This window comes from Marmota marmota, unplaced genomic scaffold (assembly GCF_001458135.2).
Source record: "Marmota marmota marmota unplaced genomic scaffold, marMar, whole genome shotgun sequence".
NCBI lineage: Eukaryota > Metazoa > Chordata > Mammalia > Rodentia > Sciuridae > Marmota > Marmota marmota.
Genome location: NW_025999871.1, coordinates 817,809 through 832,667, shown reverse-complemented (window position 1 = coordinate 832,667; position 14,859 = coordinate 817,809). Strand labels below are relative to the sequence as shown.

At 35.0% G+C, this 14,859-nt stretch overlaps 1 protein-coding gene across 1 annotated transcript in view; it reads right to left on the bottom strand.

The window, feature by feature from the left end:
* The window catches only part of Rnf130 (ring finger protein 130), a gene marked incomplete at its 5' end in the record, with an annotated part of 61,225 nt that extends 51,193 nt beyond the window's left edge, over positions 1-10,032 (bottom strand). The window contains one exon of the mRNA XM_015506411.2: positions 9,807-10,032. Within this exon, the coding sequence (XP_015361897.2) occupies positions 9,807-10,032 (226 nt within the window). The remainder of the gene's footprint in view (positions 1-9,806) is intronic.
* Positions 10,033-14,859: the final 4,827 nt, after the last annotated feature.

Genomic DNA, 14,859 nt, shown 5'->3' with positions numbered 1-14,859 from the left:
TATAAATTTTTGATAAAAATTTTTTTTAATGGGGTGGGAAAGAATGGTCAAGTACAGAGTTAAACATTCTGACCAGGGTAGAGATAAGTTGGGAGGAAAGTAGCCCACACATTAGCTTTCACACCCAGCACACCAGAATTCTAAAAAAGACCTTCAAATTTGTTATGTTTCAAAGTCCACAAGCCCAAGGACTCAGGGAACAGAACATTAAGTTAATAGAATATTAAGTTAACAGACATAGGATGGTGGGAGCCAGGTTTCTCACTTTTGAAGTGGGAGTTTTGAGATAAGGAGGAAAGCTAGAACAATCCATGAAGTAACTGATTAGAGTTAGTGGCATAAGTATTAACTCATTCTCGGCTTAACACAGATACAGATGCTTAAATATAGAAATATTTATGGATACATTTATTTCTATAAATATGTAGGAAAATTTATAGGTAGTTAGTATAAACACATGCATTTCTTTGCTCTGTCAGGCCCAGAAGCAACAGATAACCTCAGTGGTAACAAGCACACCTAATGCCCAGACTGTGTTTTCTTGTTTTAATCTCTCTTTTTAGTAATACATGACATTGGCATTCATTTTGATATAACAATACAAGCATGAAATATAATTTTCTATAATCCAGTCCCTGTAACTTCCCCTTTCCTTCTCTTCCTCCCTACTCTGTCCCTGTCCCCTTCCTTCTAGTCCACTGATCTGTTTTTTATTTACAGATTTGTTTTATTATTTTTTTTAATTTTTTTTTTTAGTTGTTGACAGTCCTTTATTTATTTTATGTGGTGCTGAGAATCGAACCCAGTGCCTCACACATGCCAGGCAAGTGCGCTACCGCTCAGCCCCAGCCCCAGCCCTTGTTTTTTTTTTTTTTTTAAATGGTGAGAGTCACTGTGGTATATTCATATATGTACATAAGCAGGTTAGGTCAGATTCATTCCACGGTTCTCCCCTTATTCTATCCCTCCTCCTTCCCCCTCAATGCCCTTCCTGTACTCCACTGATCAGACCATGGTTTTTAATGCCATCTTTCAATACATGGCAAACAGGGTTCCTTGGAGAAATGACTGATTCTAGAACTGGGACATGGATACATATAGAATGGGTCTGGTGTATCTTATAGTACAAAAAAATTCTCAAAAGACAAATAAAAAAATACCTACAAATAATGGGGCAAGTCAAAGAACACAGGAGTAAATGGAAAGACCTTCCAGTGGCCAACATTTTAAAATTGAGTAATAAAGTCATTCTTTATTACATATAACCCAAACTATAAAAAATAAGTGAGTGCATACTGATATAAATACATGATTGAATGAATTAATAAATGGAGAAGAGACAAATCACCATGAAGAAGAATTCCAAACACTTATACAGATATTTTGCCATATGCAAATAGTGCATAAGTGTGGGCTATGCACAGTGACTTACAAAAAGTACTGTACAGAAGGCAAAACCAAGAGTTTCATAGAGAAACCTGACAAATACAAATACTACCTCAGCCAGGTGATCAAGGTCAAAATAAACAGTTGATAATTAACAGTTGATAATCACATCAATAGCACATAAATTGATATGATGCTAAAGACATTTTATCTCTGTGGCCTTCCTCCCAATACCCAGATCCCAAGTCTAACTTGAGAAAAGTATCAACATAATCCAAATGAGGGACATTTTACAAAATACCTGACTGGTGGTCCTCAAAATTATTAAGGTCAGCAAAAATAAGGAAAGTCTAGGAAACTATCACAACTCAAAGAGATTAAGGAGCACAATGATCAAATGTAATGTGGTATCCTGAATGGGATTTGAGAACAGAAGGACATTAGCTAAAAATGAAGGAAATCTGAATAAAATAAGGTACTTCAGTTTATAACTATGAAATTATTAGTAAGCTAATACTGATTCATTAACTACAACATTAATGTATAATGTTAATAACAGGAAAAATCTGAGTGCAGATTTTTTGGAAATTTTTTGCACTACCTTTGCAATGTTTCCATAAATGTGAATCTGTTATAATAAGGTTTATTTTTTAAAAAATAATTATATAAAATTGCAAGTTTGCTAAGCATGTAAACCCTGGCTACCTGGAAGACTGAGGCTGGAGAATCACAAGTTTGAGGCCAGATCTAGAAACTTAGTAAGACCCAATCTCAAAATAAAAAATAAAAAGGGCTGGGGGTGTAGCTCAGTGGTAGAGTACTGCTGCCTAGCATATGTGAGGCCCTGGGTTCAATCCCCAGGGTTGGGGGGAATGAAAGTCCAAAGTCTTCATCATGTGAACTGCTATCAATTTAAAAATATATTCCATCCCATAACCTATGAAATCCATTTATAAACTGGTACTCTAAACCTATACAAATCTTTTATGTTATTTAACTTCCTTCCTTTTCTGCTACCAGTAGGGAGTGTGTAAGCACAAGACAAACAAAAAAGTAAATCAAATGTGAGCTCCAACAAGCCAGGATGAGTAGTGGATAAGTAATGTCAAGTATCTGCCAGATGAAGGGGTTTGTCCAGTTCTACTTAGGATGCAGAAAAACCAAGAAAAAATTATAAGTTTATGGAAAAGTTTTTAAATAAAAATCACAGCATTTTTTTAGAAGCTATTTTTATTTTTTGGGTGGGGGAGGGAGTAGTGGGATTGAAACCAGGGGTGTTTTACCACTGAGGTTCATTCCCAGCCCCTCAACCCCTTTTTTTGAGACAGAATCTCTGTAAATTGTTTTAGCCTCCCAAGTCGCTGGGATTACAGGTAAGCATCACTTGCCTAGTTTATGAATTAAAAAAATTTTTTTGTTTAGTTGTCAATGAACTTTTATTTAATTAATTTGTTTATATGTGGTGCTGAGGATTGAACCCAGTGCCTCACATATGCTAGGCAATCGCTCTACCACTGAGCCACAACCCCAACCCTGGTTTATGAATTTTTAAAAACCATAGATTACATGGAAGATAACTAGAAAAATACTTGCAAACCCATGCAAAAATATTCAAACAATTTAAACTTTCTTCCTGCCATAGCAGTACAATCAAAGTGCAGGCTCTATCTTCTTTAAGGTAATTAAATCTGTATTAAATTAGAAGCTAAAAATCTTTAAATGGTAAAATAATACCATGACTATATTATTTATTTTCTTGATGAACTTTCAGAAAAAAGATAATAGATTTACATTAAATGGCCCAAATTATTGATATTTAAAAGTATTCTGCAATGTGTATGATCTTTTTACTAATTTTCATAAGAGTATGTTTTTATATTCAAAATGAATCTCCCTATATTTTATAAAGTATGATATTTTCCTATTCATTTTTAGATAGCAAGTATAGAGCTAAATACATTTTCTAAGAAAATATCATAGAAAAAGGTGAAGAGACATTCAACTGATTCTGTTCCGCCAGTCAAAGGAAAAAGATATTTCTGATTGATAAAAAGATTAAAAAGAAATGGTACAATTTGGTTAAGAATGCCCATATACTCTGAAGGACATACAAATAAATCTATGCAGAGTTTTAAATTAGACAACTATCTGACATAATTTAAGACTTAGTAACAGTAAAGTCTACATAGATTTTTAAAAACCAGGAAAACAGATCCTTAATTTTCAGACAAATGTACATTTTTTTAAACTATCCAAGAGCCCATTTATATATCCCCCTTAATATTACCACATATCTGCTACAAGATAAAGAACTCATTCTGCTAACTAGAGGTAACAAGTAAAACCACATATTGAGCAGTTTTTCCTGTCAATGATATCATAGACACTGCATTGGGAAAGACGTCCTTCAGTCACCAGATGAAGGGCATTCCTTTGCACAAACACTATCAAACTCTTAAAACATTGTTGATAAGGAAAGAAAAACAAAATAAATGTACTTAAAAATGTGGAATTTTAAGATTAGTCATAAAATATATACTTAAATGGAAAGCAAGCTTAATAACAAAACTAAGTATCTTAATGGAATCAAAACAACACATTTAATTTGTTTAAGGCATTTTGCTAACCACTGCAGAGAAGAGAAAGTTAAGATATAAATCTCAACTTAGACTTGGAGTTCTTTCCCTACTGCCAAACATGCAAATGATAAAATAAGAGGAAAAGGACAATGCTGTCAGAGAGGTACGAAAATGGTCTTTGAAGATTACAGGGGCCTTGGACTTTGAATTCATTAAGGTCAATCAAATAAGTTTATTTGTTACTCCTACCAGTTCATATTTAAAGGCACAGCACAGAGAGGTGGTAATCCAATGTTTTTTTTTTTTTTTTTTTTTTTTTAAACGAAAAAGAAGGGTAGACAGAACTGACATGCGAGCAAAAGAGGGCTCATCATGGATCTCCAAGTCAATCCCTTAAGGTTCTGAGTTCTAGGTTCAGGGAAGGATGGAAGATCCTGGAATTAAAATCTTTACTGATGTCAGTACTATAAGCAATTCTTATGCAAGGGTCTTTGAACATCATGTAGACAGGTGCTGCTCTATAGGGTTAAAAATCCTTCTGGAGGGAGAGAGCTTATAACCATGTTAATGAGCCAGAAAAGCAAGGAATTGTTGGGGTGTGTGATTGATATATATATATATATATATATACACATACATACATACATATATATATATATATATATTCCCCCCCGCCTAGTACAATCAGAAACAGAAGAGTAGAGAAGAGCTGGTGTATAGAGAGGTTAGAAGAGGATCATAATTTTGGAGCCCTAACATCAAGGAATACCTGGGTGGGAGTCAGAAAAGGCTTCAGATGACAAGTATGCTAAGTCTGTGCTATTTGACCTGTACTTCTCACACCATTCTCAGAGATTAACAGGTTTTCAAGTAGTACAGCTGGATGGACTGAAATGGGACCTTTCCATAACCACTATCTCTCAAATCTTGATCATGAACTTCATTTAAAATGGTATCAGACAGGACTCATCTCCTGGGGCTTTCACATTTCCACTCTTCCTCACAGCACTTCACCTATGAGGAACTGTGCTTAATGGGATTTATTTTGCCACCGTAACTCTACCCAGGGCTTCGTGCTAGGTTTTCTAAGCACCCAATTATTAGATGGTAGAGAAGAAGACAGAACCACCTCAATGGAGCTGCTTAGCTGCCTAATTGCTGCAGGTATGAGGTTTCACACCTGTAGAGGCCAGAGTACCAAGTTAGTATACCTCACTGTACTGAGTTAGTACCAACCAGAGTACCAAGTTAGTATACCTCACAGGCCAGAGTACCAAGTTAGTATCAACCTCACTGACCCAGAGAGCTATATCTCTTTTAAAAATTTTCACTATACTATTAAATAATAGTCCTTGCCTTTAGGCATACTTCTACTTTGAAGATAAGGCTTTAAATTTAATTTGCTATTACCTTGTACATGCCTCTCTGTTCAGCCATACTGCCCCTCCCCCGCCACCCTGCACTTAAAATCACTTTTGCTTTGTCCCACCCCCCACACTCTGATACTTTACTCATTAGGATCCTTCTACTTAGAATACTTTGCTCTAACAACCTATCTTCCTATTCAAATGTCAATTCCTCAAGGCAACAGATGTCTTTTCTTCATAAGACTTCTCACAATCATAATTTCTTCTTGTGTTTATTTTATTCTTTCTGGACAAATCCTAAATTATCCTAATTATTTAGGGCCCAGGCCAATGCCTCCTCTATGAAGTCTTCTGATAAGTCCCTCCCAGACTTAATAGTCAGGGCCCTTTCGTGGTATTCCATTAAGTATCTCCAATTATTTCACGCATATCTGTCTCCCTGATGGAGTGAAGTGTTCCTTGAGGACACTCATTTGCATATATGTTTGATATATAGCAAATATGACTTAATAGCCATTGGTTACCCATTTTTTGTACTAAGTACATTTAAAATAGAGATAATATAGGAAAAAATATGAGAACAATGAATTAAAAAAAAAGTGTATTTAGAAATAAAAAAAGTACCAGTCTCAAAATTAAAGGAATATGCACACTAATTTCTTAATTTTATAAGAGGTACTGGTCGTCAGGCACAAGAATAATAAATAACGACTGTATAATTTAAAAAATTTGTCATCTCAATAAATTTCATGGGGCTGGGGTTGTGGCTCAGTGGTAGAGCGCTCGCCTCGCATGTGCACGACCCTGGTTTGATCCTCAGCACCACATAAAAATAAATAAGTGAAATAAAAGTATTGTGTCAAACTACAACTAAAAAATAAATTTAAAAAATAATAAATAAATTTCATAACCATTCTCATAGGTAAATAAGGCAAATAGATGCTCTGTTTTACAAATGAGGACACTAGTTTAAAGACTTATTTACCCAAACTCATACGGCTAGTAATCAAATGGGTATAGGATTCAAATCCCAATCTTAGGATTGTAAATGCCAAATTCTTTTCACTGTTTCAGAGGTGATATATTATCTGGCAGAAACAATTTCATCCCTATAAAAAATAATCGTGATTGTCATGACAATATAAATTTTTGATAAACTCTTAAAAATGACTTTGAAAGATGAACCACAACAGGAGCCTGGGGGGCTGGAATTGTAGCTCACTGACAGAGTGTTTGCCTAGCATGTATAGGCACTCGGTTCAATCCTCAGCACCACATAAAAATAAATAATTAAAATAAGGGTATTGTATTTATCTATAACTCAAAATATTTTAAAAAACACAAACAGAAGCCTGGGACAGCTACTGAAATAGAGATCTATAAATCAGAGAAAATATTCCAGTGATGTTCAACAGAGATCAAGAATTTATCCTGTTTTTCTTGGAAAACAGGAGATAATAAGCTAGGATTACAGGCATGCCCCACTGACTGAGTCCAGCTAAGAGCTCTTTGTATATCGTGAATATTGGTCCTACGTAAAAGCTATGCCCATGCTGGGTGCAATGGTACACATCTATAATCCCAGATGAGCCAGAAGATTACAAGTTTGAGACTAACCTCTGCAATTCAGGGAGACCTTGTCTCAAAATAAAAAATAAAAGGGCTGGGGATAGCTCAGTGGTAAAACACTACAAGATTTAAACAAAACAAAACAGATTTTATATTATGACAGAATTGAATCTGGAGGTGCTTTACCACTGAGCTACATCACTAGTCCTTTTTGAGACAGGGTTTCACCAAGTTCCTTTAGGCCTTGCTAAGTTGCTGAGGCTGACCTTAAACTTGTGACCCTCCTCCCTCAGTCTCCCAATGCAGCCATTTTTTAATGCTCTTATGTACACCTACATTCTGTTTGTCTTACAGGTTCTAAGAATATCATTCTCATATTTTACCCCTGAATTTGTTGTTGTTATATACCAATCTGTTATAAGAGTTACATGGCTGGGCTGGGGCTCAGCGGTAGGGCACTTGCCTGGCATTTGTGAAGTACTAGGTTCGATTCTCAGCACCGCATATAAATAAATAAAATAAAGATCTATCAACAACTTAAAAAAAAGTTACATGGCAAAGTAAGTTTTGGAAAAATTAAGTTAATAAAATAAAACTGATTCTTTCCTTTAAGAGTTCTCAGAGACCTCAATATGTTAGTGAGTACTAGGAACCCCTACAAATAGTATATACTTCAAGCACTTTCCAAAATTTACTTTTACCATTTATCCTTTTTTCTTCCATGGGTCACCTATGAACATATCTGAATACAGTATATCTGTATTAATTGATGAGACTTCCCTCCCTTTTTAAACAAAAACAATTGGGGGGGTACCAGGGATTGAACTCAAGGGACCTTAACCACTAGCCACATCCTCAGCCTTTTTTATTTTTATTTTAAGACAGGATCTCACTAAGTTGATTACAGCCTTGCTAAGTTTCTGAGGCTGGCCTCAAACTTGTGAGCCTCCTGCCTCTGCCTCCCAAACTGTTAGGATTACAGGTTTGTGCCACCATGCCTGGCAAACAAAAATAATCAAAGAAAAATCTTTTTGACTATTTTAATTCCTTCTCTTATAATCCCCAATCTTCCCATATTTATATTAAAATACTTCATTCTAGTTACTTCTCTGTTTTTTGTGCACGTAAAATAACATCATTGGGTACAAGGTTGGGTTCAATCCCCACCACAGAAGAAAAATAAAAAATACAAAATAACACCACTGGGAAATATTTTTTGCGCAGTTGAATTTCTCCCTGTCCGTTCTGCTTTCTGTTTTCAGTAAAGAAGAAATCAGCGAGGAATGAAGATAAGCTAGGTGAAGGCCAAAATTTCAAATATTTTTTCTTCCCTATAGGGCAATGGTGAAAAGCAAATGCACACCTACAATGAGACATAAGCAGAAAAACTACTGCCTTGAATCTAGTGTTTCCACACAGAGATCCAGCCCCACTTGACTGCTCCTTTACTTCCTTCTGGTTTACCTAAAGAATTAGTTATGGGGGCTCAGTGGTAGAGCACTTGCCTAGCATGCGTGAGGTACTGGGTTTGATCCCCAGCATCACATTAAAAAAACTAACTAAATAAAATAAAGGTACTGTTTCCATCTACAACTTAAAAAAAAAGAACTAGTTATAGGACTCTAGTGATCTGTGGGGAATTCAAACACACACATTTTATTTTATTCTTTGTGCTTTTTGATTTTAGTTTTTCTATAATAAGCATCTACTTTTGCAATGAGAAAAAACATATTAGAGTTCTAAAAGAATTAATTTCAAATCAATAAATCACAGAACAATGAATTAAATCCATCTATATTATTCTATCAAGATATGCACAAAAGAAGCCAGCTACACTGGTGCATGCCTGCTACTAGGGAAGCTGAGGCAGGAGGTTCATAAGTTTAAGACTAGCCTTGACAACTTAGTGAGATTTTATCTCAAAATAAAAAATAAAAAAGGCTGGGGATGTAGGTCAGTGGCAGAGTGCCCGTGAATTCAATTCTCAGTACCAAAAAGAGAAGGAAAGAAGAAAAAAAAGATGCACAAAGTATCAATGACTCTCAATTAAGATGAGCAACTCTCTGCAAGAACACTGTCTAAAATAGGTTATGTGAAAATCAATTATAAGATGAAAAGTTAATTCCTTCAATAAGACATTATATTCTAAAATTTTTATGAATGTAAAACTAAACTTTGGTTTTCAATTTAAAGAGACAGGCTGGTGAAATTGAATGAACACAGCAAACTTGGGTCTGAGCGCTCTTCTGATGGCCCTAATTGCTTCAATCTTCTAATCTGTAAAATGGGGAAAACCCTATATCATACTTGGTTACCGTGACTATCTAAGATACATGGTTATAGGGACTATCTAAGAAACCTATTTAAAAAGCTCACAGCAACAGTGCTGGCATATTATATAGTAAGTGCTCAATAAATTGCTACCATGAAAACAGTTACATAGGAAATATTCTAAGTGCTTCCACAGAAATGGATGACATATTGTTACTACTATAATTATATTAATCACTAAGTCAACATTTATCTTGATGAGATAAAAAGAATGCTTCTCATATAGATAATTCTTAAGAATCCATGATATAACCTAGGTGAATGATTCCAAATCAAATATATTTTCTTTCAAAGTTATCAAGCAAAAAGTACTAAGGATTCAATCATAGTCACTTATTTAAATAAGTTCAAGTTTTACAATTGCTACTATCATTATTTAAGAAAAAAATAAAGGAAACTTTATTTTTGAACTAAAGGAAAAAGACATGCATCTCCACAAATAAATGGCAATGCTGAAAGTAAATATAACCAGAGAATTTTGTTCAAAATTATATGATTTCACTAGAGGTACAATGTAGCAAGGAATAATTTCTAAAAGAAAAACAAATCTAGAATCCCCCCTTTTTTTGTTTACCTGGATGAGTCATGGTGACTGGCTCCTCTTTGGATTTATTATTGTAGATGACTACAGCAACTGCATTGTGGAAAGCAGCCCGTGATATTTTCTCTTTAAATGTGCAATTTCCCCTTTGTAGCAAGGCAATCCACTGCTTGATATTAGGAGGAACAAAGAACCTTGTTTGAGGATCACAGCCCAGATGATCAGCAACTAGGCAAAAGGAAAAAAATACACATACACATTAAAGATAAACTGTTCAACTGTTCTTTGAATAGGATATATATCTACAGTACTTCAGGCAGTTCTCTTCCAGCAGAGCTATTACTATATCCACGAAAGACAATGCAATGAATCTGAATCGATGTCTGAAGTGGGAGAGAGATTTTCCATTAAAATGTTACCTGTACTGCAAACAAAAACAATGGGAACTTCTTAACATTACAGATTAACAAAAACAAAAAAGACTGGCAATATCTAGGGTTGACTGGAAAGGAAGAAGAAAGGGAAAACACAAAAGAAAACCCCAGAAACCCAGTTGACACTCGAAACCTGACTTTCTGTCCATTAACTTGCACTTACTAGTTTCTCCAAACACACCACCATCACTACCACTACCACCACCACTGGGAGGAAACAGGAGAGTAATTGTGTTTGGGGTAAATGGAATAGCCAAAGTCATCTTCCATTTAATTATAAAGCAGTCTCGTTGAAATCCAAACATGTCTGAACATACTTCTTAATAAATGTCAAAGCAAATTAGGGAAGTTCAGTTTGGGCCTATATTGAGAAATTTAAGTAACTAAAATGACATGCAAGTAGAATAAATATACTACTCCTCTAATTTGTATTTATTGGTAAAAATTACTCCACAAGTTCACATTAAATAACATATACTGTATCCACCTATCTAACAGGACATACAAACAACAAGACCATTCCTTGGGGTTCTCATTACAAGGTCATGTGCCTAGATTTTTGAAGCCGTTTGTTTCAACTATCCCGAAGTGCATTAGTTTGTCAGACAAAACTCTTCGATTTTTTATTTCACACATATGGCCATTATAGCTCTAGTGAACTCTGCAAATCTTATAAAGATGCCCATGACTGCTCTTCCCATCTCCCATCCTCATATTTAGAACAGGTTAAAATTAAAACGAAGGGCAGTTCAGAAGGAGAAAAAAGCCACCAAAGGTAAGGCTGTAGAAAGCCAAGTGATATGTAGTGACAGAGACCTATGCTTCCTGGAATTAGTCACTGCCAATCCTGTGTGTACTGAGGAGGAAGGGAGGAAGAGCGGAAACACAGCATACTGACACAAAAGGTGAAAATCAGAAGCAAACAAATTATTAAAAATATCAAGCATCAATTAATAATAAAGTATAATTATAGTACATAAAAAAATGACACCAGTGGGGAAATGTTTACTTCCCATACAACCGAAAGCACACTGCTTGGCAAAACAAACTAAGTGTTTAAAGTACTTATCTGTAAAATGTAGACATGTCACTAACTCTAGAGAAAAATCACATCCATCATTTCCACTTAAACATCTTTCCCCAAATTTTCTTATAATTATCATGAATAGGGACAGCACTGAGAGCACATCTACTACCAAAAGTCTCTGAATTCACAGTAAATGGGAGATGAACATTTTCAAAATTTGTGGTGATTGATACTGTCACAACGCCTGCACTCCAGAACATTAACCCTTTCTTATTCAAATTAAACGGGGGAATGCTAGGGATACAGCTGAGTGGTAGAGCACTTGCCTAGTATGTGCAAAGACCCCAGCACTGGGGGTGGGGGTGGGTGGAAAGACAGTCATTATATTTCGAATTCAAAATTATAAAACAGATTGTTTACTTCTACCAATTATCTATCTCACAAATAATAATGCTGTTTTAAAATACAAGCATTTAGGTCATGTGTTATGGCAACTCTGCGGTCCTGAAAATGCCCAATACTGTATCCAAATACAGAACAATCAAAGAACTAATTTAAAATATTACTTTTGTTATTTTTCAAAACATACATACTGCTGAATAAACAGCAGAAAATGTAAAATAAGGAATATCTAAAGAGGTCTGTATGCTTGTCTTCTGTGAAACTCATTTGCTTTTCTGTGACTTATTCTTCCTCTCTGTGGTTTCACATGCATTTATAAAGTCACCACTTTAAGAGGAAAGTACATACTTAAGGAATCAGCAACACTTGATCCAAATTCTAGATCAACTAGCTCAACAACTGTGATAGATTACCTAAATTCTCTCATCTTTAATTTTTACTCATAAAGACTGAGATATCCATTTTGTTTTCTTTATTTTGGGGAGGGGACCAGGGATTAAACCCAGGGGTGCTTAATACCTGAACCACATCCCCAGCCTTTTTTATTTTTTTGAAACAGAGTCTCACTAAGTTGTTTAGGGCCTTGCTAAGTTGCTGAGACTGGCCTTGAACTTGCAATCCTCGTGCCTCAGCCTCCTAAACTGCTTGGATTACAGATGTATGCTACTGTGCCTAAGACTGAGATACTCTTATCTCAAAGAGTTGTGCATTCCTTTAGTCTTGAGTGCTTTAAAAAGAAAAAGAGAAATCCCATTGGGTGTGATGGCAAGCCTATAATCCCAACTACTCAGGAGGCTGAGGCAGGAGGGTTACAAATTCAGGGCCAGCATGGGCAACTTAGCTATTTATCTCAGAACAAAATATTTTTAAAGGGTTGGGGGTGTAGTTTAGTGGTACAGTACTCATCTAGCATGTAGGTTGGTCTGGTTCAATCCCCAGTACCATAAAAAAATAAAATAAAATACATAAATAAATAATAAAAGTAAATTCCCTTTCTTTTTTGTCACTGTCCATCCTGTGTTGGCTTCATGATCCAGTCTGGTGCCTTGGGGATTTTCTACACCAATGTATGTGAAATTTCCCCACAACTCCCTAGCAGCTTTGCATCTCATATCCCTCTGCCCCTAACAGGTACTGCCTCCAAGTCTCCTCTTCCCCTTTCCTTCTGATGGTATCACAGTCCATTGAGAAGAATAGCAGGCCAGTAATCCTCCTACTGTTTATTTGCTGACCACCTCCAGATTCTCAAACTGAAGACACAGCAAGAGGTACAACCACCAAGCAAAATACATCAAATTTACTGAAGAGAACTTTAAAATCTCCTAAATCCCCACCCACTAAGAACAGATTATATGAAAAACTGTACAATCAAAACAAATTCCAACAACAAACTCTATGAGCAAATGAATGTTCCCATTCCCCCAAATTCATCAAAATCATCATCCAGAAAAGGTTCTGAAAACATTTCTTTTTAAAAAAATATTTATTTATTTTTTACTTTTTATTCATTCATTTATTATTTATTTATTTTTGGATTATTTTTTAATTCTTAATACACCATTATATAATAATTTATCATATCTCTGATTATATATAAGGTATATTGACACCAAATTCACATCTTCATACATGTATTTTATAAAATGATGAGGGTCTCCTTTCACCATCCATGCTATTCCCCTTCTTCCTCACATTCCCTCCCACCCCTATTCCCTATCTAGAGGTAATCTTCCTCCCTTGATCTCCCCCCCCCCTTATATCAGAGAAGACATTCGGCATTTTTTTGGGGGGAGATTGGCTAACTTCACTTAGCATAATCTTCTCTAATGCCATCCATTTCCCTGCAAATGCCATGATCTTATTCTTTTTTAGTGCAGAGTAATATTCCATTGTGTATAAATGTCACATTTTTTTATATCCATTCATTCACTGAAGGACATCTAGGTTGGCTCCAGTTTAGCTATTGTAAGTTATAACTATAAACATTGATGTGGCTGTGTCCCTATAGTATGCTGTTTTTAGTTTTGACCCAGCTATTCCTCTTCTCAGACTATACCCAAAGGACCTGAAAACATTTTTAATAGAAAAAATATAATAGGCAATAAGAAGCAAGAATAAACTATGCAAGCTCTTATTCCAGGAACTAATTATTATTCAGGAGAAGAAAATGAGGAGTTGTTATAACCATGTGATCCTATACTACACTCATCTAATTATTCCTTCCTGTAATTAAAAACTAATATGAACAATGAAATATTAACAGCTCTAAAACAAGAGCCAAGAATATTGGTCACTGTGATTAGTGACATTACTTCAAAGTTTAATATCAGTTTATACTTGAGGCAATTAAGTGAAGATATTAAAACTTAAAAGATATATGCAATTATGAACCATTAAAATTTGTCAGCAGCAATTCTGCTCAAATCAGACTCATTTTCCATTTTCTTTATAGTTCATAAGGGGATGTTACCTCTAACTTCTTTATAGTAGTTACAGGGCTGAGAAATGAAAATTTGGTGATACAAGATACCATATAACTAAAAATATTTTTATTTTTATTAAAAGATATTTTTATTTATGGCCTTTCCTGTTGAAACCAAAATTAATAAGACTTTTATTTACTTGATAGGAACCAAACAATTATGGGCTCTTCAACTTAATGAATATTTTAACTTAGCAACATACTAAGTATCGAAGAGAAACATAATGGAACAAACACCTTGGATTTAAATCTTAGAGAATCCTAAAATTATGGGGGTGGCATGACTAGCACAGAAATAGCAACAAGACAGTAGAAAGTGCAAACAAGAAGAGTGTTTAGTATGTTCTCTTATGATTATACTACAGTTGTAACTCTACATCATGTATAACTAGAAGAATAAGAAGTTATAATCCACTTATGTATGATATGTCAATATGCATTCTACTGTCAACTAATTAGAAAAACAACAAAAAGGGGCTTAGAAATCTAGGAAATGAAGTTTATGGCATACCGGTAAAAGTTTAGTGGGAGTTGGAACTAAATGGAACCCTCGAAAATTATTCAGAAAGAATACCAGGCACTGAAATTACTAGTATAAAAACACAGAACAAAGATTAAGCCCTTGAACTCTTGTGAATATCAAATAGGATCATATGCAGAAGCTGCAACACTATACAAATTTACAGTGATCAAGATCTGAGAAAAAAGACCTCATCTGTAATGGAAAAAGGAGAAGAATAT